This window comes from Orcinus orca, chromosome 12, assembly GCF_937001465.1.
Source record: "Orcinus orca chromosome 12, mOrcOrc1.1, whole genome shotgun sequence".
NCBI lineage: Eukaryota > Metazoa > Chordata > Mammalia > Artiodactyla > Delphinidae > Orcinus > Orcinus orca.
Window position 1 is genome coordinate 55853816 of NC_064570.1, and position 21801 is coordinate 55875616.

Here is a 21801-nt window from a genome sequence, read left to right on the forward strand (position 1 = left end):
TATTGTGTCAAATGAAAACATGTTTATTTATTTGCAAACATATATAAGCCTACACTGTCCTATAATCAGGACATATGTTTTAGATTTATTTGTTTATTTAACTGTTGTTGTTTTTAATCTAAGACCATGATGGAGCTACACAGTCCATCCTTGGTCTCTCACCTGATAACACTTATAGCTCATGGTTGGTTAGGATGGGCATTATAAACTAAGGAAAACAAGAAAGAAAATCTATATATCCCTTTGACAATAACTCCACTAAAAGGCTCAATATCTGTATGTGTAATGGCCGTGGAGATCCCTTGCTCAAATCTTCCTTCAAGACAAACTGCTACAGGGAACGGAGCTGTTTAACAGCCTTCAGCTTCTGCGCCTTTGTATGCACCACTGTGTTCACTAAAACATATTTCTGCTGGGCTGCTCACAGCCAAAGGCCCAGCTTGGCATGCTTCATAGAACCATGCCTTTCCTGCATGATGCAAAGTTAATCCAGAGGGAAGCTCCGGCTAAAGAAATCCCCTTCAGCACAGCTAAGAGTTTGTGCGTTGCAGTCTGAAGTTCTTCCTATCCAATCCTAACTTCCCTGTCTCCTTTCAAGTTTCAGACCTGCATCTTGGTCTGAAGACTCTCCAAATATTCTAACTTCCTCCCTCTTTATCCTTTACTGGCATATCTACCAATAAATCTCTTGTACATCTAATCATATCTTGGCATTTGCTTCATAGAGGACCAAAACAGATACAATATTTGATATATTTTAATTATAAAATTAAAAACTAATGTTCTGTGTAGTATAGGTAGATGTTTGCAAATATACAACAATATGAGAAAATAAAATTTTTGAACGATAAACATGCTGACAGACAAGTGTTGGGGTGGTATTATGTTTTTAGAGGGTGGGGACACCTACTTTAATGTTATCATGTTCTGGTTAATAGTCTCTAATATATTCAAAAATGATTTATTATTTTTTTAACTATCATATGCATAGAAGATATTTGGTAGAACAAAAACAAGAAAATTCAGCTTTTACTAAAGAAGATCTGAAACAACACATGACAACTCTCTCTGCGTGGTGTCTTCATGGTGTTCATCTTTGAACTAAAAACAAAAATCAAGGCCTGAAGCACATTCACTGATTGTAGCTGAGTCATTTATGGGGCACTACAGAGTTACTAAAGATCACAGAAAGATATTCTGTCCAGCTGTGTTCCTGTGGGTACGTTTTGATGAAGGCAAAATATTGAATACAACACCAGCAAGAAGATTAGAATTCTGCACGTCTCCTTATATATTTCCTAACCCTGTTGATTTCCTATTTATTATTGTACTTCTTAAAGAATTTAGTTTAGATAGCTCATTAAAGAAACAGAAACAATGCAGTTTAAAGAACTGTATATTCAATATTTAATATTTAAAGAGAATCAAAGTAGATGGTAAAACTAATTGATATGCAAAATATTTTTTTTACTACATTTAACTTTGTCATTTGTTGGCAATCATAAATGACTGCTGTCTTACATTGGCAGCATATGAAAACAGCAAATTCTTACATTAACTGTTACTAGTTCTGTTTTATAAAGATCTTTCTATAAAATCTGTTTCTAAAGATTTTTCTATTCCCTGTAAGGTAACACTGCTCTATTATAAAAAGAGATGGACATTAAAAGAAAATTTCCCAGTAACTAGTGACCAGTTAAGTCCATTACCCATTTGCAAAGATGAGTACATATGTATTTCATCTAACGACCAACTCTCTAACCTTGCCGTACTTGAATGGTGTTAGTAGCATGATTTGACACAACTGACCATTGTCATTCTCAAAATGTTTCCTTCTCTAGGCTTCCACAAAATCAGGTTCTTCTCTGTTTTCCTTCTACCTTACTGCACACCTCTCTCCAATCACCTTTGCTGGCTCCTTACTTTTCAGGTCGGTCCTTGGCACTCTTCTCCTCTCTGTCCACATTATGTTCCTAGATGATCTTATCCAGTCCCTTGGCTTTATATATTATTTATGTCCTGCTGACTCACAAATCGGTACTCCAATCCTGACCTTTCACCTAAGTTTTAGCTTCATAAAACATCTGCCATTCCAAAATCATGTATTCCCCCAAATAATTCTTTCCTTCATTTAACAAATATTTATTGAGTGCATATTATGTGTCTGACACTGTTAACGTACAACCAATACAATATTGAACAAAAAATATCACTTGAATATCTAATAAATAATTCATACAGTGCATCAAAGGGTATTCTGATTTTTCACCCCCAAATCAGCTTTTTAACTCTTCTTCTCCATTTTCAGTATATGGCCCCATTTCCATCAACTTCCTCAGACTTTCAAAACCTAGAAGTCCTCTGTCTCAGTCTGGGTTCCCACAGACACAGACTCTGAGACAAGGATTCAGCAGAAAATGCTTACTTGGGAGTTGTAGAGACCACCAGTAAGGAAGGGAAGAAGTGATGTAGGGAAGGGAAAGCAACTAATAAGTGGTAGGTAAGCCAGCTACCGTACGTGTAAATGGAGCTCGATCTCACAGGTACATTTTGAGAAATTATATAAAGGATACATCTCAGAATTATCTCGCTCCAAGACTGAGAGAGCTGGGCTATTTATACATTCATTCTCACTGGTTAAGGGCTTCTTTGGGCTATCGGGGAGGGGAGTAACCACCCAGTACTCCTAGCCTGCTAGACATATGAGCAGAGCTTCTTTCTGGAAAAAGTCCTTAGACACAGAGAAGCAGGTACTGGCAGCTACAAGTCTTCTGGGTACCCTGAACCATAAAGTCGGAGGCATATCGGTAAGACACTGACAGCAGGTGCTGCTTCCTCCTTACCTTACTCACTTCCCTTAGTTTACCGATTAATGAGTCCTGTTCACATCACTCCACATTATATCTCAAATTCCACCACTTTTAGCTCCATGGCTAAAACCTGAGTCCAAGTCATCAGCATTTTTCATCAGCATTACTAAAACAGCTGTCTAACTCATCCCCCTTGAATGAGACACAGAAGCCACAGGCATCTTCTCAGTGCCTGAATCATATTATAGCCTTCCCCTCACTGAAGTCCTCCAGGGCTTCCACTGCAATTAGATCAAAATCCAAATTCCCAAGTCCTTCAATGACCTAAATGCTATGTGTCATGACCACTTCTCCAAACTTCTATCATTGCCCCTCTTTCTCTAAATCATCCAGCACACTGAGAGGTCACCTTTCTTTCCCTCAGATACAACTTGCTGTTTCCATCTCAAGGAGTTTGCACTTGTTTTTCCTTCTGCCTAGGATGCGCTTCTCAGAAATCTTTGCCTGGCTCCATGTTTCTCATTATTTAGGCCTATCCCACACATCATCTCCTTCCAACACCCTAGCTAAAGAGTCCTCCCCACCCCTCATCATTCTCTGTCCCCTTCCCCTAACTTGTTTCATTTATTCTCCTCTTTGCCAAATAGAAGGTAAACTTCATCTTCATCTAGTTTATCACTCTATCCCTATGCCAATAACAGTGCCTCACACACAGCAGATTTTAAATAAATATTAGTTCAACTTTAAGAAAACATTATGCAAACATATACCGTATGATCTTATTTCTAATAAAATATGTGCAAGTGTGTAGAAAAATTAATAAATAAGTACAGGGATGACCTGTTTTCCAAAGCAAACAAAGCTAATATTTAGCCAGTTAATTAAGATGCTTGATTAAATATATACTTAAATATATACTTTAAAATTCATTTTAATGTAAAACATCTAACTGTAAATTTATCCCTAATATACTGATGTAGAGCTGACACCCTTTTCATCAGTCTCTTGATTGGAATCCCTCTTCTGTTTTGCATAAACCCCAAACAAGACGGATATCCATGATTTCCAGTTTTGGTTTCTTTTAATTGAAAGTGCCCTTGTATTTTATTATTTGAGGTAATATTTAATTGAATTATGTCATTAGTAAGTAGAACAAGCATAAACTGGTTTTGGAAGAAACACTAATGACCTTTTTTAAGAATACCCAACTGTGGGAGCAAAATACAGAAGCATGATAGGGTAGCCTACTAGTGGTGAGTTTCCAGGCTGCTATGGACATCAGTTTATTTTAGCCAATAGATAGAGAGCTTTGGTTACTCTCATGAATCAGTTAAGGGAAGGTAAGTTAAGAGAGCTTCCCATCCCTAAAATGTTGGTTGCCATTCTCTTTGCTTGGTGTGTTAATGAACAGGATATTTTACTTTTCATTCATATATATTTTTTAAGTTTACAAATTTTTTACAGTATGCATAATCTATTCAAAAAATTTAAATAATATTAAATATTCAAAATATTCATGATGCTTTTAAAAGTGAACAAATGAGTAACATCTGTATTTACCTTATTGTGATTTTGATTGTTTCAAATTTATTTAAAATTTACTTAAATTTTAGTGTAGCAGGCTCTCAAATCTGGAAAACTGGGCATGATTTTTGTCAGTTAAATTCATGTGCACCTGCCTTAGGGGCTAGAGAAGTTCATATTTTAGAGGTATTTCACAGTCTTTAATTTATCACTTATTCATTTCCCTTTTCCTTTTGATAAAGTAAAGGACTTGGAGAGAGGAATAAATATTTAAAAGCTGAGAATAGAGTCTGAAAAGTTGATTTTTAAAGGCAACATTTAACAGGGGTAATATTTTCCTTGAAAGCCAGGACCAGAATTCAAATTAACATCTCTTCTCCCAAGGCACATTCCTAAGAGCCGAGACACATTGGCTGTAGAGCCTTAGCCTGTTCTGGCTGGACTACTGAGAAACAAAGGCACTAAAAGATGTAGTAATTCTTTACTGATATTCAATATGACTTAAATTTTCTCACTTCCAGGGTTGCTTAGTCGAGGTGGCCAAACAAGTTGGCTAGATCCCTTTCTTTGGGTTGCAACATATACCCATAGAACTAGGATGTTTCCCCCTATTTCTGAAAAAGAAACTGAGGCATTACTGCAATGAGAAACAGTATTGCAGCTTACAACTTTTTGCCAGGTCCTTCTTTCATCATCTTAAATTCTATGTGTCTGTAAGCAATGCCATCCCCTTTCCAAGCCACCACCACCTCCTCCAGACAGCCCCATTTTTCTTTTTTTTTTCTTGCGGTACGCGGGCCTCTCACTGTTGTGGCCTCTCCCGTTGCGGAGCACAGGCTCCGGACGCGCAGGCTCAGCGACCATGGCTCATGGGCCCAGCCGCTCCGCGGCATGTGGGATCTTCCCGGACCGGGGCACGAACCCGTGTCCCCTGCATCGGCAGGCGGACTCTCAACCACTGCGCCGCCAGGGAAGCCCGACAGGCCCATTTTTATTAAAAGCACTACTGTCCTCCCAGTCACCTAAGCTGGAAAGCTGAAAAGCTGAAAAGCGTCTCTTGTCTCCTTATTCTTCTTTCCGACTTCGAAAAGGCTTTCCCATTCAATCATTCCTGAGACCTCTCTGCTCTACTTTTCAGTCATTCTTACTGCCGACTTGAATGACAGCTTCCCACCCAGCACTGCAGTAAGTCTAATGCACCTGCACAGAGCCACCAGATGAGCCTTTGGGGGAACAAAGTAGGGCAGGAAGAGCACGAGCTATCAAGTTAGAAAGGTCTGGACTTAAAGCTCAGCCTCCATCTGAGCTGAATGTCCTTGGACAACATACTAAACGTATTTGAGCCTCAGTTCCATCATCTATCTGTAAAGTGAGAAATAATGTTCATCTTGCATCATTTTGGTAAGAATTAGAGACAGTGTGAGGCAAGCACATCTTTATACAATTACCACAAACCGCATAATGTTTAGCAAAGAGTGGACACACGGTAAATGGTCAATAGTACTTTTATTGCACAGTCCTATTCTAAAGCATTTAGTGGCTTCCCATTCTCTTTTTCCAACATGACTTTCCTGCTCTCATCTAGTCTTATCAAAATGCTATTTGTGGGTCTTCCCTGGTGGCGCAGTGGTTGAGAGGCCGCCTGCCGATGCAGGGGACACGGGTTCGTGCCCTGGTCCGGGAAGATCCCACATGCCGCGGAGTGGCTGGGCCCGTGAGCCATGGCCACTGAGCCTGCGCATCCGGAGCCTGTGCTCAGCAACGGGAGAGGCCACAACAGTGAGGGGCCCGTGTACCGCCAAAAAAAAAAAAAAAAGCTCGTTGTGTTCAAACTCACATTCAAGATCCAGTTCAAGCACTACCTTCCCCCAAACCCCCTTTCCAATCCCACCAAACTTCCCAAACACACCACTGTTACAAATTCTTACAACAAAGTAGCAGGGGCATCCAGTACTTGGTCATGATGGAAAAATAATACTAATTAAAATAATAATAATTATTATTATGTTTATTATTAATTTAGCTCCAAGTTGAAAGATAGAAACATCAAATTCTCTTGGTGTAGGTTTCCTGGTTCTGAGTAGATCCATTGTGTGACCTTTTTAAATAATGTATTTAAGTAGATGAAAGCCCACTCTGCACCTCTCTGTGGTAGCCATAGCAACTGTGCATTTGGTTTTACAGAGACCACTCTTTTCTCCATTCCTTAATATTACCAGGGGCTTGAAAGTTGCTGGGAAGGAAGGAAGTACATTTGCAAAAGAGTCAAGGAAACTCCTAAGAGAAAAACAATCAAGACCCCAAACCAGAACCCCTCTAAGGGACCGGAGGCTGTTCAAGTGCCGTCAAATGCGAGGCAACACTCCTAGCTGAGAGAGGCCCCAGTCTAGACAAGGCCTGGGAGCACTGGGGAGGGCTGGGTCTGCAAACAGCCTGTGACTACTGACAGGGGCTGTCAACTCAGTCATTCTGGCAATACGGGCAGGCTCCCAGGTGCATGCTTATTGTGTAAACTAAAGAGTTAAATAACTGCAACGCTGAAAGCTGAAATAGTGGGAATCTAGGCCAACTTGAACTTGAGCCCTTGTCCCAGTGGTGAGTGATTAGACAGGATGTGGAGAGACAATTGGCAAAAATGGCCCCTAACACCAGAGGCAATAGAGGCATGAGTGGATGGAGATGACCATTTGCCAGCCATGTTTTCAGAAGAAATACCAGGACCCTAAGTATGACAGCAGCTCCAGAACTGTGGTACTACTTTCTGGAGTTCTTCAAACTGGGTAGCAGCCATGGAATTCTCCAGCTTCAACAGGGCACATCTGAGTGGAGCATCTTACAGTGGAGCCTACGGCTCCATCAATTGGCCTGATCAACCTGATCAAATCTCTGAGTTTCTTGCATTTATCACAGGATGGTGGATTTTTTACAATGTCCAGTGAAGGAACTACAAAGAAAGGGAATTGTTTTTCCTGTTAACTTGGGCACGTAACCATTCTCAATTTTATGTGAAGTTGTAATTACATCCTTAACAAAAGGTGGATAAACTCCCAGCCAAACACACTATTTTCTAAATATATTCCTTATTACAGGTCAGCATTTTTTTTATTATTATTATTTAAGGCTATGTTTTACTTTCCTTACTTAACTGATAATTCTTCAGGTGCAGACATCATGTAATATATAATATGTATATATATTTTTTCATCATCCACATGATATATTAACACAAATTGCATATAGTAGGTGTGCAAGAACTATTTGGAGAATGTATTAATGAGTAACAATATACAGGAATTTTTCATGAAGGACTGATTTCCTTCATTGAAATAACATTTCAACATCTGTTCTGTTTAACAACTTACTTTTCCCTTCTGGTTCAATTTGGTCACAGGGTATTCTGAAGATTAATGAATAAAATATTTATGAATTCTTTTAGAAAGGCAAATGAAAGATCAACATAATATTTCCTCTCTGCATAATAAAGCAAGAGAATTCCTAATATCCCTTAGACAAATTCACCCTAAAACTCGTCATTTCATTTTGTGTGAAATATTCTTTTGATTTATTAATGTTGATTTAAAGAGTATTGGCCAAGCATATCTTGGAAATTAGTGCATCAGAGTAGATCCTAGACTGTTTCTTAGGCTTTTATATCACAAAACTGTATAGGCTACACTTTTTTTAAAAAATTGTCTTTCTAATGTAAACACAATTACTTAGGTATCAGTGTGATGAGATGAACATCAACAATTTGGTAGTAAAACTAGTGATGATTCATGTCACTCATTCACTTAATCTCATCCAGAGCATCAAAGTAAGCAGCTACCTACTCTGACATTTTTTTTAAAAGTAGTATTTACATAGTTGCCTCCTAATTCAATTGTTACACTTGTACAAACAGGAGATCAAATGACTCTTTGAGAATGATGAACTTTTACCCTGAACAGAAATAGCACTTACATTAAAGCACAGAAATGGTATTTGCCTTGAAGTAAACAAATACCATTTTTGGAGGATTTACTATGTGCCAGACACAGTCTTTGAGCAGTATAAAAGTTATGTATTTAATCTTCATAGTGACTCTATGATGTAGGCATTACTATTTCCTTTAAATAGATGAGGTAATTGAGGCTCAAAGATGCTAAATAATTAGAAGTTTATAAAAGAAGTACTGGGCTTCCCTGGTGGCGCAGTGGTTGAGAGTCCACCTGTCAGTGCAGGGGACATGGGTTCGTGCCCCGGTCCGGGAGGATCCCACGTGCCGTGGAGTGGCTGGGCCCATGAGCCATGGCCGCTGAGCCTGCGCGTCCGGAGCCTGTGCTCCGCGGCGGGGGAGGCCACAACAGTGAGAGGACCAAGTACTGCAAAAACAAACAAACAAACAAACAAAACCTGTATCCTCTCTTGGGAAAATTAAATAAACTTTCTATGCCCTGGTGTCCTTCCTTTAAAAAAAAAAAAAAAAAAAAAAAGAAGTACTAAGCAGACCTTGGTTTCAACAGACAGATGATTCTGATTCCAAAATTCTTGTTCTAAGATGAAAATAGAATAGATTTTATAGTCTTCTGTAAGTGGCATAAAAAAAAAACTCAAGTAAAAATCCATCCTATAATTCTGTGCGCAACAAGCCATCTTCTTAACCTAAAGAGGAAGTTACCTAACATTGAGAAAAAATAAATGGCACATACAATTTCACAGACTTCTAACTAGATGGAGAGGGAAGAGTAAGCTGGGACGAAGTGAGAGAGTGGCATGGACATATATGCACTACCAAATGTAAAATAGATAGCTAGTGGGAAGCAGCCGCATAACACAGGGAGATCAGCTCGGTGCTTTGTGACCACCTAGAGGGGTGGGATAGGGAGGGTGGGAGGGAGAAGCAAGAGGGAGGAGATATGAGGATATATGTATATGTATAGCTGATTCACTTTGTTATACAGCAGAAACTAACACACCATTGTAAAGCAATTATACTCCAATAAAGATGTTAAAAAAAAAGAGAAAAAAAATCTGTTAAATAGGGATACATCATTCTAATAGCACATTTCAAATTATTGAGATTGGGCTCACTTTTAAAGACTATTAGATTCTAGTACTAAGCAGATTCTGTGTGAATGCTTTTCAAGGTTTCTATATCAATTAACCATCCAACACACACATACACACAGACACACAAACACACACACATACTACATATCTATTACAGTGTTACTGCATATAAGAGATGACAAAAGATGCTGAAATAATATGTTTGGATTAATTAAGCTATAAGCCCTGTATCAAAATTTGTTTTACATTTATAAGGCACTGAGATTTTAAGAGGAGGCAATAATATAGCTTATAATTATAAAAAGCCAGGTAGGTTTACAATATTCTTATATGTTAATTCATTATCCCTTTCGATCTGTAGGACAACACACTAAAATTTATTATTTCTATTTGACAAGTGAGGCTCAAAGAGGTTAATTAAATAACCTGCTTAAAGAAACAGCATTAGAAAGGATTGGAAATGGGATTCAGATGCTGGCTTGTATTCCCTATTTATTGGTTTAATCTGGGAAGGAAATAAAAGGGTTTGGTAGACCAACTACTCCCCACCTCACCCAAAATTGGTGTAAAACTCTATATATTAAAGTTGAAGAAGAAGCAATACATGTAACATTTTTTGCTGGTTTTGAATTAATCATGCTTAATTTTTACCTTTGGATGCTTAAGGATCCTTTTATATGCTTCTGACTATAGTCCAGGGATCTTCCTTTATATATAATCTGCCTATTCTATGTGTCTGCGTCTATAAAATGAGGATTACAACTGCCCCCATGATGTTGTTACAAGGCAATAATAGCTCTAAGATATAGTACTCATTAAATACATTTCACAAGTAGGTTATTTTGTAATAGAGATTGTCAATACAAATGGTAACATGCAATAGGAACTAGATTCAGAGTTTATATAGAGAGTCATTGCTTGGATCAAACTTCCTAGGACTCCTATATATCCTAGGGTCCTTAATATACACACTTAATATATGTGTATGCTCCTATTTCTAAGAACAGAGTCAGGTAATTCTTTGGATCAAGTAAGTGAGAGAATTTCTGCATTGGTAAGATACAGAGGTAGGTAATTTAAAAACAAAAAGAGTGAACATCTACTGTGGTATATATTTACATGGAAAAAATCAGTTATAATTGTTTATTATATATAATATAAATTTTATTATATATCAAGTTCTTGATTTACTTGAAATATTTTCCAGCTTTCTCAATTTTTAAATAAAATTCTTCTGAAATTTAGCATGACAAAAGAAAGCTGCAATTTGTTATAAATCACAGTATGGAAGAGGGAAAATTTGTTAAAATTTGGCAGAAGTATTGAGTCCAAAATTAATAAAATCTATAGTTAAATGTATGTGTTTATAAATAAATATTTTATAGTTATGTTTAATAATAAAAATCTGTCAAACTCTTATACATATTTAGTACTTGAGGTCATATATTATAAATGCTAATTATACTATTAGTATTGTAGCCAGTACCACTGTCTTTCTAGTAAATAGCTTATTACTCACAACAGCAGCTAAAGTAATAGGAATTTATATAGATCATAAATATGTTTTATATTATTTCTTTTTATATTAAATACATAAATGAAAATTTACAATACTATTTATTATTTTTTTAATTTATTTTATTTAAGGACTTAGTAAGGCCAAGATATCTTTTATCTGGTATTATATTTCAATAATTTGTTGGAAATAAATTCCAAAATTATGGAAATAAAAAATAAAATGCCTAAAATAAGTTCCTAAACTTATGAATAAAAATGGAATAATACAGGAAAACATACAGTTTTGATAGTAATGACTAGTCTACTTCCTCTCATTCTGCATCCTATTCCCAATTACAGAATGCAGCTTAGCTCTGAGTATTTTACTCTGAAAGCAAAATAGCCAGAAAACATGTTTTGTACATTTTGTAAATAGATCCACTCTTTCTTTCTATTTTAGAAATAGATCCAATGAAGAGAAAGTACTATTGTTTATAGCAAATGTTAACCTTCCTTCACCAGAACTTTTCTGTTGTTTATTAGGAATATATATCTGAGTAATAATATTTTTTTCTTGTTATTTATAGGCTACAATGTCATCTCTTACTTTGTTTTTAAATAATTCCAACCAATAATAATTCCAGCAATTTCAAGCTGACTTTATTCTGAATTCCTATATGGTAAATATTGCACACTTATAATAATCTATTAATTGATATGTAAAAATTTTATCCCAGCTTTATCTCCCACTGTTTTCCAATCTATTCCTCTAATCCAGGACGTTGAACATTATGTCAAAGTTGCCATTAGCCCCATTCTAACCTGAGTGCCAGCTCCAGTAAAAGAATCCATTGTTTATTTTCTTAATCACCTTGTATTCCCTTTGTATTGGGCACTGTGTTTGCTTTGATGACTCTTTACCTCTACTGCCTCCTTGACATTTTGCTTTTTCAAGGTTACCTTCATCGCTTACTCTTACCAATTCTATCTTGATGCTCAGTACAGATGTGGAGTCCTAAATCTCAGAATGTTGCTAATTCCTAGACTCTGCAATGTTGAACTTTGCTTTCTTGTCAGAGCACTGGCATCATCTTCTCTAGGTGTCCTTGTCATTGACTGTCACTTGAGGGGCCCTCCTTCTTAAATAACACAAATTTTCATCTACCTAGACTTCCTCATACCATCTTGGATTGGTTACATACATATGTAACTATGTAGCTATTAAGTATATAAGAAGCTGAGGAAAATTGTGAGCAGAAATGTATTAATTCTTTACAAGTTTTTATTTCATAATCTGAGATCAATGTTTTAAAGATAAATTTTGATTTTCAGGGTAGAAGGGGTCAAAAATGTCTTTTGATTCAACCTTACTTTTTCCAAATGAAAAGTTTTAAAATTGACCTAAAAAAACCACACGATTATGAAGGAAATGTTTCAATGCAATTGTCATCTTTCATGCAAGAAACAGTTACTTAAAATGGAAATTCCATCTTTTTATCAGCTTTAGATAAATGCTGATTGCTTAATCTGCCAATGAGCAAAGGCATTTAGATGGAATGCTCCAAGTTAAAGAAACATGGAGGTTGTTAGGTCATCTCAATTATTTATATTCAGATTCAACTTGCAGCTTAGTACATCAAGGAAGATTAATAGGTAGGTAAAGTGAAGAAATACAGTGCCATTCTGTTATTCATGCCACATACTCCATGTCCTTTTACTATTCATTAAATCAATCATATACAAATGTAATGAATGATGTGCTTATGGCTTCATTATATACCCTGAAACATCTTATGCAAATATTTCTGCCATATTTGATTATAATACAGACCCCAAAATATTTCTTATGTGGTAAAGATAAGAATAAAAGTAGCAATTATGAGAATAAATTTTGTGAAATGTTATACATTTTCAGCCAAATACCAAGAAGTTATGTAAAGCCCCTGGTAAATATATATTTGTCCTTGCTGTCACAAAACAGCATGGAAAACAAGGAATTTTAACAAGAATTTGAAGGAAGACTTAGGAACTAGAACAATCAAAGAAACATCAAATTAAAATGAAATTAAAGTTTGAATATGACTTTTGTACTGACAAAGATGTGAGATGTGATCAGTAAGACATTCACTGTCTTCTTGATTTTGTCAATTCCCTAACTTCTGTGAGGAAACAGAGGTACTGACTTCATTACCAAATCCTGAGCGACTGGTATAAAATTCAGAGTAATGTGTACAACATACTCATGAGTAAAATTGATCAAAGAAAGGATAATTCATTATTTTGTTACTTTTTATACTTTTGATGTTTTAGTGGCACATGAAATAAAACCACCTTCTTCAAAATGCCTTTATTGATTAAAAAATGGCAAGTTAGTTTGACCCATTGTCTGGCAAAGTCTTATTTTTATTCTCATTTCAACTGAATCAAATAAAATGGCTCCAGCTAATTAAGACAGGCAGACAGCAGCTAAGGCAAACTTGTAGTTCTAGCAGCAAAAGACAGCCTTGCCTGGTCCTACTTTATTTCTCTATGGTTCTATTTTCATTGACTTTTCTAAAGGTAAATCTTTGTACAGTAGCAGAGTGATCACTGTGCCCCTTTAGTACATGAGCTAACTCCCTGCTGGGAATGTATATAATAGATGTTATCTTTTAATTTAAGTTAATCAAATGAGGAAAGAAATTATAAAGTTTATGGGCCATGGTCTGTTGTTATAAATAAATGTTAGGAGGACACTGGAACTTAAACACTTAAAGACTCACCTCCCTTATAAACATTATCCCTTCTTTTGCAAAAGAGAATGGGAACTACTCCTCTAACTCACTAAACTTTCATTATTTAATCAAAAGCATTTCTAAGTTTTTGTCTTTTAAGGTATTTTTCTAACAAAGAATTGAGACTAGCCTAATTGTATTTGCTAAGTGATTAGATATCTTGATAATAAAATACAAGTAGGTAAATAAAAAAAGCTCCCCAGAATATATTTGGGAAAATGAGGCCTAGTGATTAGAACACAGATGCAGCATGATTAAAATAAATTAACACACACATTTATTCAATCAGGCAGTCACTCCATCATGATGAGCCCCTACTTTGTTTGCATCAGGCACTGAACTAGGTCCAGGGCCTTCAAGAACGACAAAACCTGCTTCTTGCCTCAAAAGAGCTTACAATCTATTGAGAAAGGGGTGTGAAGACAAACAAAAGTCCCAGAGTTAAACTTTAACATGGAGTTATATATAAAGTGCATAAATAAAAGGTGCACACATGTAAAATGTCTGGAGGACTCAGCAAATTCATGGGAAAGGTACATAAGTCCTGAAAATCATAGCACGAGTAGGAATATGCCAGACATTCAAACAGGGGTAAGTGGTTCAGACAATGGGAACATCCTGCGCTGAAATGAGGAGGTGCATCTGTACTGCTGACTCAGCCAGGGTGAGATGGTGAGATGGGTGGCTTAAAAGAGCAGGGAGTAGGCAAATACGAGGCTGGAGAAGCAGCAGGAGCCAGATCATGGAAGGCCTTGCAGGCTTGACAAATGAGCTAAAATTTCAATGACAAGGAGTCATCAGTATGTTTTGGTAAGCTCATGGTAGGAAAAAGGTAAGTGTAGGAGAGATGTTAGGAGTGGGAATTAAGTGAGGAGACTGTTGCAACAGCCAGGGGAGAGACCATGGGGTCCATGGGGTCCTTAACCAAAGCATAGCTCTGGGGGTGGAAAGAAGAATGTAGTTAAGCAAGATATTGATACAGTAGATTTGACAGTGTTTGATGATCGTTGGATGGATATGAAGAGAGGAGAAAGGAAATGGAGAGAGCAGTAAGTCTCGAAGAGTTTAAATTTCCAAAAACGGTAATCTCCCTAAAGTAATTCGAATGAAAGAGCCAACCAACAGTCATTATTGATTTGTGTTGCAAATTTACATTGTCAAGGAATATATGTGATATTATATAACAACATAACTAAAAATGGTATTTGTAAAATACCAAATGGATTACAGGTCCATTAGCATTAAGATGCATGACATAATGGGAGCACTGGGAAGGAGTCCCAGGATATAGCTGAACTTAAAATTTACCTTGAGGTGTTTCTACTTGATTTCATTCTGTTGAATTGAGATTGTTGCAAACTCAGTAAGTAACCATTGTCAAACGCTGATGGATTCAAAAAAGTGAATTCCCACCCTATAGTTAACGGTGCCTGGGGAAAGTAGATGTCTGGTCAGAGGATGGGGAGAAATGCCTTCTGATCACGTGGTAAAGGACAGTGATGATGTTCACTGAAGGGGGCCTCCCCACTCCCAGGGGCATGGAAATATGTGAATAATTAATAAAGAATGCACAGTAGGGAAAGGGTTTTATAATAAGGGCTCATGTCTAGGGAGGCATTTAGAGTACTACCTGGATGGCAGTGTGTGGGCATGGGGGAAAGAGCGAGAAAGGTGATATGAGTTAAAAACAAAACCCGTATGTGTGAAGGAAGAGGGTCAGACTTCCTTTCTTCCTTCCTTCTTAGTGAGATCAGGTTTGGATGTATTGTGTGACTTGGTTTCCTGGTTGGGTTTATACCAAATGAAGATAAGAATTTTACTGAGCCACTAGCATTAATATCTTTAATATGATGTTCCCAGACCATAGAAGAAGGAACTACAATTATGGCAGAAATGGTCTTGTATTCAGTAGTCATTTAACAGATAAACACTTAGCCTAGGTGCTAACTCAACCAGGAAAATTTTTATGAATCCAATTCATTGTTTCTTTTTATAGCTTAAACATAAAGAAATAATGTGAAAATCTAAGCACTGTGATCTTACGTAGTGACAAATGACTATGATACTGATAATAGGTCTTGCTCCAAGTACTAGGGACTTTGCTGATAATCCCATTTCTTAATGGGACCATAGGGAGAAAAAAGAACAAGGGATATATAAACACTGAGATCTCATGAATTGACTAAAGGGAATGTTGCCAACTCTACAATGCCAGGCTATAATTATTTTCTTTTCTAACTAGAATCCTCTTAACTTCCTTACTTCATTCATGGCGGAAATATATATATATACTTTCTAAATTTTCTAATATTTTCTAAATTTTCTAAAATTTCTTTAAATAATTAATTTCTTTTCCTAAACATTTAGTAACTGGGAAAATGCTTACAATCTAATCTTAAGTGGAAAAGAAAAAGAATACTCATACAAGGCATAAATATACCGATATTTTTAAACAGATCTCATACTGGTTTTATTTTATAATAATCATGCACTATTTTATAATTAATAATTAATTTATATAATAAAATATTTTATATATAATCATTTATATCATTATATAATGTTATCTAATGAAATATTTTAAAAGATATTATCAGTTTTCCTTTTGGAAAATTGTAAAAAAGTCATCAATCTGCATCCATTTTAAAAGAAATCTTTATTTGAATGGCAAACTTTATGTCTACGTCTAAAATATTTTGTATTCCATGCTCTATTTATAAATATAATAAAATAAATAGCTGGCACACATTTTTAGATAAGAACTATTCAAAAAGTGCTCATACAAGGAAATTTATCTTCATTTTAAAAATGAAGTCATTCATTTTAAAAATGTTCTCATGTAAGTCTTCTGGTGGTTTTCATATTTTGCAGTAACTCAAATAAAGATATATAAATAAAGAGGTAATTATCCCTCATACTCTTTTCTTTTTCTTATTTAAGATCTATTTGAAAAGTATTTCATGACTATAACAAAGAGAAGAGTGTTGGCATTAAAAATTCTTCTAAAGATTTCAAAATCTATGGTCTGTACACAATGCCCAGAATTTTCAATAAATAGGCTAATCATTTTCTCATCAGTGCATTTTTGTTCTATCACTTATCCACTCCCACTAAATCACTTGTCAGTTCAGAAGAAGGGCAGGATTGAGGACTGGACTCATGGCTAGAAAGAAAAAACCTAAACCTGCATTCATCCTAACACCTCATCTTTTTTTTTTTTTTTTCTTTTTAGTGTGCATATACCTTTTTGAGAAGAATATGTTTAGGAAAGCCAAGAAAAGAGTCCAAACACTTGGTTGACTTTGAGGTCCTCATCTTGTCTAGTGGCCTGTGTGCTCCATAACTGTAAATACTGGGACTTGGAGTAATTATGTGGCTAATGGGGGAAGGTAAAAATAACGACTAAGAGTTCAAATTTGGATAACAGAAAGACTCAGGTTCAATTTAAAATTCTGACATTTACTGTGTGACATTGGAATGTTAGTTAACCACTTGAGGTCCTATATTTCTATCTGTAAAATGGGAATAATAATAGTACCAACTCAGTGAGTTGTTCTGAGGATTAAATGGAATGATGCATGCAAAGCATTTAGCATTAGTGTAGACACATAGCTGGGTTTTTTGTTGTTGTTATTTTAGAAAATAAATTTTATTTATTTTTAAAAATTATAAATTTTAATAAATTGCAGATTATTCTTTCCTAGTATACAGAAATATAACTGATTTTTGTCTTTTTTGATCCATTTTATGAAGGTTAATTCTTTCCAAGAGCCCCTGCCTTCCTAGATAGGAAATTAATATATCTTCCTTCGTATTTATCTCTTTCAATAGTCTACTTAACTTACTAGAAGTTTCAAGGGATGACATGTAGAGTCACATAGGAATCATACTGAAATACACACAGTACCCAAGTAAGGCTGGATAATTTTTGTGATTCTGATATATAAAAGGGCACACTAATCCTTGGACGTATCAGTGGAAGACTTAGAGTATGAAAATATTAAGATTGCCATGATACCTATTGATTTACTTTTCCTAAAACCATTCAGTAATGGTTCTGAATAACAAATAACAATATCCATCTTGAAATTAAGGAAGGGTAAAGAGAGTTAGAAAGCATATATGGAAGAAATATATACATGATTAAAATAACAATTTAAAAGGAAGTATATGTTTTAATTTTTAAAAATAACATTGTCTATTAGGTTCCAAAAGTTTGATTCACCATCTTCAAACTGGGAATGAAATATAATATTTGTAATTTATTCTTGGTTGTATTTTATTTTTAATCTGGATGTACTTCAGAAAAAAAAAATCTTCATTTTTAAGTTATTTATGTATTTTCCTCCCAATAAAGTTTCTCAAATATATCTTAAGGTAAAACTAAAATACTAGAACTAGTCAACTATCTCTTTTTATGCACAGGAGTAAAATTCCCCTCATACTATTTCCTTAAAACAATAATGTGGATATAAGATATTTTCAAATTCTAGTAGGTTATTTTTCTCACTAAAAGAAAATAAATGTCTTTTTTTTTTTTCCTTTCCATTAGAAGGTTGGTGCCTAGAGGGTAACTATGATTTCTTCACAGTCTCTATGAAGACACTCAATTTGTATTACTAAATCTTTTAAGGGAAGAAAAACACAAAAATTTCCTTTACTTTGCTACAACATTAAAAACATACTTTGAAGTCCCATTGAAGCAATTAATGGAAACATTACAATCATAATAGAAAAAGCTTTTCCACACATCAGGATAGAGGATGTTTCTGCTTATAAAATTTCCGTTTAGAATGACTTTTTTTTTTTTTCTTTTTTTTGCCGTACGCGGGCCTCTCACCGCTGCGGCCTCTCCCATCGCGGAGCACAGGCTCCGGACGCACAGGCTCAGCGGCCATGGCTCACGGGCCCAGCCGCTCTGCGGCATGTAGGATTCCCCCGGACCGGGGCACGAACCTGTGTCCCCTGCATCGGCAGGCAGACTCTCAACCACTGCGCCACCAGGGAAGCCTTAGAATGACACTTTTTAATGACCTAGGAAATGTAAATATTGCCAAAGTGCTGGGCTATTTACTAAATTGTAGCAGTAACTTTGTCTATAGAAAATAGATTGAATGAGAATATATCAGACATTTATAATTTGTTAAATAGTACAGTATAAACTTACCTGGTCCTATAAGGTGGCCAGTAGCTACATTTGGCTACTGAGAACTTGAAATGTGACTAGTCTGAACTAATAAGTGAAGTGTCAAATGCACACCAACTTTCAAAGACTTAACAGAAAAAAAGAATGTAATATATTTCAGTCATAATTTTTATAGTGATTGTTTAAACAATGGCATTTTTGATACAATGGGTTAAATAAAATAAATTAATAATACTGAAATTTACCTTTTGGTGTATGTTTTTTAACATAACTATTAGAAAATTTTAAATTATGTATGTACATTGCATTAGATTTTCATTGGCAGAACTGGTATAAACAACTAAAGTTACATAAAATGTACCCTTCTTTTACAGTTTAAACATTAGTCTAGTTTCTAGGTTCAAAACCAAGACTTGAAAATAACAAGTGTGATTATTGGTGAATTCTGAACCTTAAAGAGTAAACTCAAGGGAAATTTTAGTGGGATGTAAGTCATTTATATGACATCAGATATCAGAAACCAACATGATGAAGAGTAATCATATCCTGGTAGTTAAGAAGGATAACTTTCAGGTTAATGTCTTCTTTTCAGTCTTTAATTTATCCTATATATAGCAGTAATTAATTTTAGAGAAATCCCCTACATTGTAGTTTTCTGACAATAGTTGTAATGCTTTTTGAGATACTTGGATAAAAGTTAAATTTGCCACATAAAATTGATTTAGAAAATTGCTAATTGAATTATTGGCAATAGTACTTTTTTTTTTTGGCAATAGTACTTCTGATATCATGCCTTTAACATTAATAACTAAACCGAAGTTTGGATCCAGAGGACTCAATAATTTATGCAATATTACTTAGAAACACACAAACTGATCTTTAAGTGGGTATTCATACCGTCATAAATCCATCCAGCAAACCTGAGTCGGGTTTCGGAGGTGCCTGCAACCGTTCCATAGACCACTTTTCAATGATGGAGGAGACTTGTGTATTTTCTGTATTTAATATTCTGAACCCTGTCATGTTAACGCCACTGTATCGGTAGGGCTCTACATCAAGAGCGAAGAGGTCCTAAAAGACAAATTTCTTTGTGTTAGTATCAAGAGAGAATATTCATAGGCAAGTATAATTGAAATAATCATGTATTCCTGCTTGCTTTAGGTTACTTAACACCACTGTGTCTCAAGTGATGTTCAAACATCACAAATCACCAAGATTCAAATACACTATCCTCATGTTTTGCCAATGCAAATATATATACACTCTACATAAAGAAGTACATATATATATTATTCCAGTTCCACCAGTGGAACAACAGGCTTTTCTACAACCTGCCTTTAAGGTTTGCATAAGCTTTCTTCTCTATGTTAGGGATAGCTTGCCCTTAAATTTCATGCATTACTCTTTTATATTTAACTGATTACAGGTGTTTTCCCATGTCTTGCTTCCTTGACTGGTTATTGCCATTTTTATGTTATTTTGCTTTGTCTTTTTTCTTTTTTTTTTAAGAAACAGATCATGAAATATAGCTTCTAACTAATGAAAATTATATCAAAGCTGAGGAAAAAAGTTAACAAAACTGGCCTTATTGGTTACAAGAACTCTTGTAGTTCTTTTGTCTTATACCCTATCTAGCAACTCCCCCATAAGGAACACTTCAGATTTTGGTTGCCCTTTCTACTCTATATATAGTGAGTGCTCTGGATTTGCCCAGGAGATAGGAGGCCAAAGCTGTCGGGGCAGTCGGATGTCACCATGAGAACATGCAGTATGTGGGACTTTTGCCCCCATTGAGTTGGCATTAGCTATTCCTTAGATCTTACAGACAACATTGAGAACTACTGAGAGCCAGGGTAAGATCAATGCCATTGGTCCTGGGCACAGCTTGCTCATACAGCTGTACCGACTAGATTATAGAAGCAAAATTCAGTGAAGAGAAGCTGACGTTGGCCTGAGCTCTATTCTGTGCTGTGAAAAATATAAGGAACTTTTAGGTTTTTAGTTTTCAACATTTGCAATCTAGCCAAGGAGATTATCTCTCTCTCTCTCTCTGGCTATATATATATATATATATATAAAACGTAGTACAATATATGCTAAGGGGCAAAAGAGTACAAGTGATAAGTGCAAAGAGTCAGGTGCAAAGAGTCAGAAGCAAGACAAATGATTTTCAATTTTTATGGTAAAGAACAACTTCACAGAGCAGATGGGATCTGAGCTGCCATTAAAGAATGGCCATGCTCTTGATAGTCAAAAGACAAAAGGAGACCAAAATGTCAGTAGCGATACAAAAATTAGAAAATATAAAGTCTACTCAGGAGACTGACCTAAATCAGTTTGGCTATAAGAGAATTCATGAGGGAGAACAGCGGCAAAAGAAAATAGGAAAGTTAGGTTAGAATCAAACTGAAAAGGACCTTCAATTATAGGCTAGATGAATCCTACATATACTAAACTAGTTTTTTTTTCCATTTTTTTCCTTATTAAGAGATGCTTTCGATTTCCCTAAAATCTTATGATTATGGTAGAACTGAGTTTCAACAGCATTGAAATATAATTTGCTGACGAGTGAAGGCTTCCACTCACTCTCCACCAGCCCATCACTAACTTTCTCACAGGCTGCAAAAAAGTTGCCCGGTGGGAAGTGATACAGATATAGAGCAGAGTTAGCCTTAGTATTTATCAGTAAAATACAACCTACTGTGTGAAGCATCTTCATTGAAGAAGAGTTGTTTTTACAAGAAGCTATTGTGATCAATTTAGATTTAAAATTTAGTAATTTAGACCAATTACTAAATTTTAGTCATTTAATCTGGTAACTTCAAGACTCCTAAAAGCAAAGAGATCAATTGGAAAACTTTTGAGTTAACAAAGAGAGAGCATTGGTTAGACTGGTCATTGTGGGAAAGGAGAAGATGCATACTACAGACACTATGGAGAAAAAATCAGTGGCATTTTGTTGGGAATACAGGAGTTAGAGACAGTGGAAGTTTTGAAGGAA

The 21801-nt window shown here is 35.6% G+C and overlaps 1 protein-coding gene across 4 annotated transcripts in view; it reads right to left on the reverse strand.

Moving 5' to 3' along the window:
* GRIK2 (glutamate ionotropic receptor kainate type subunit 2) overlaps positions 1-21801 on the reverse strand; it is a 661376-nt gene that overhangs the window by 324126 nt on the left and 315449 nt on the right. For all 4 annotated transcript variants that reach the window (XR_007470694.1, XM_049695632.1, XM_049695633.1 and 1 more), the window contains one exon: positions 19698-19871. Coding sequence is in view for 3 of the 4 variants with exons in the window: in XM_049695632.1 (XP_049551589.1) it covers positions 19698-19871 (174 nt within the window). In the remaining variant the exon portion in view is untranslated. The remainder of the gene's footprint in view (positions 1-19697; positions 19872-21801) is intronic.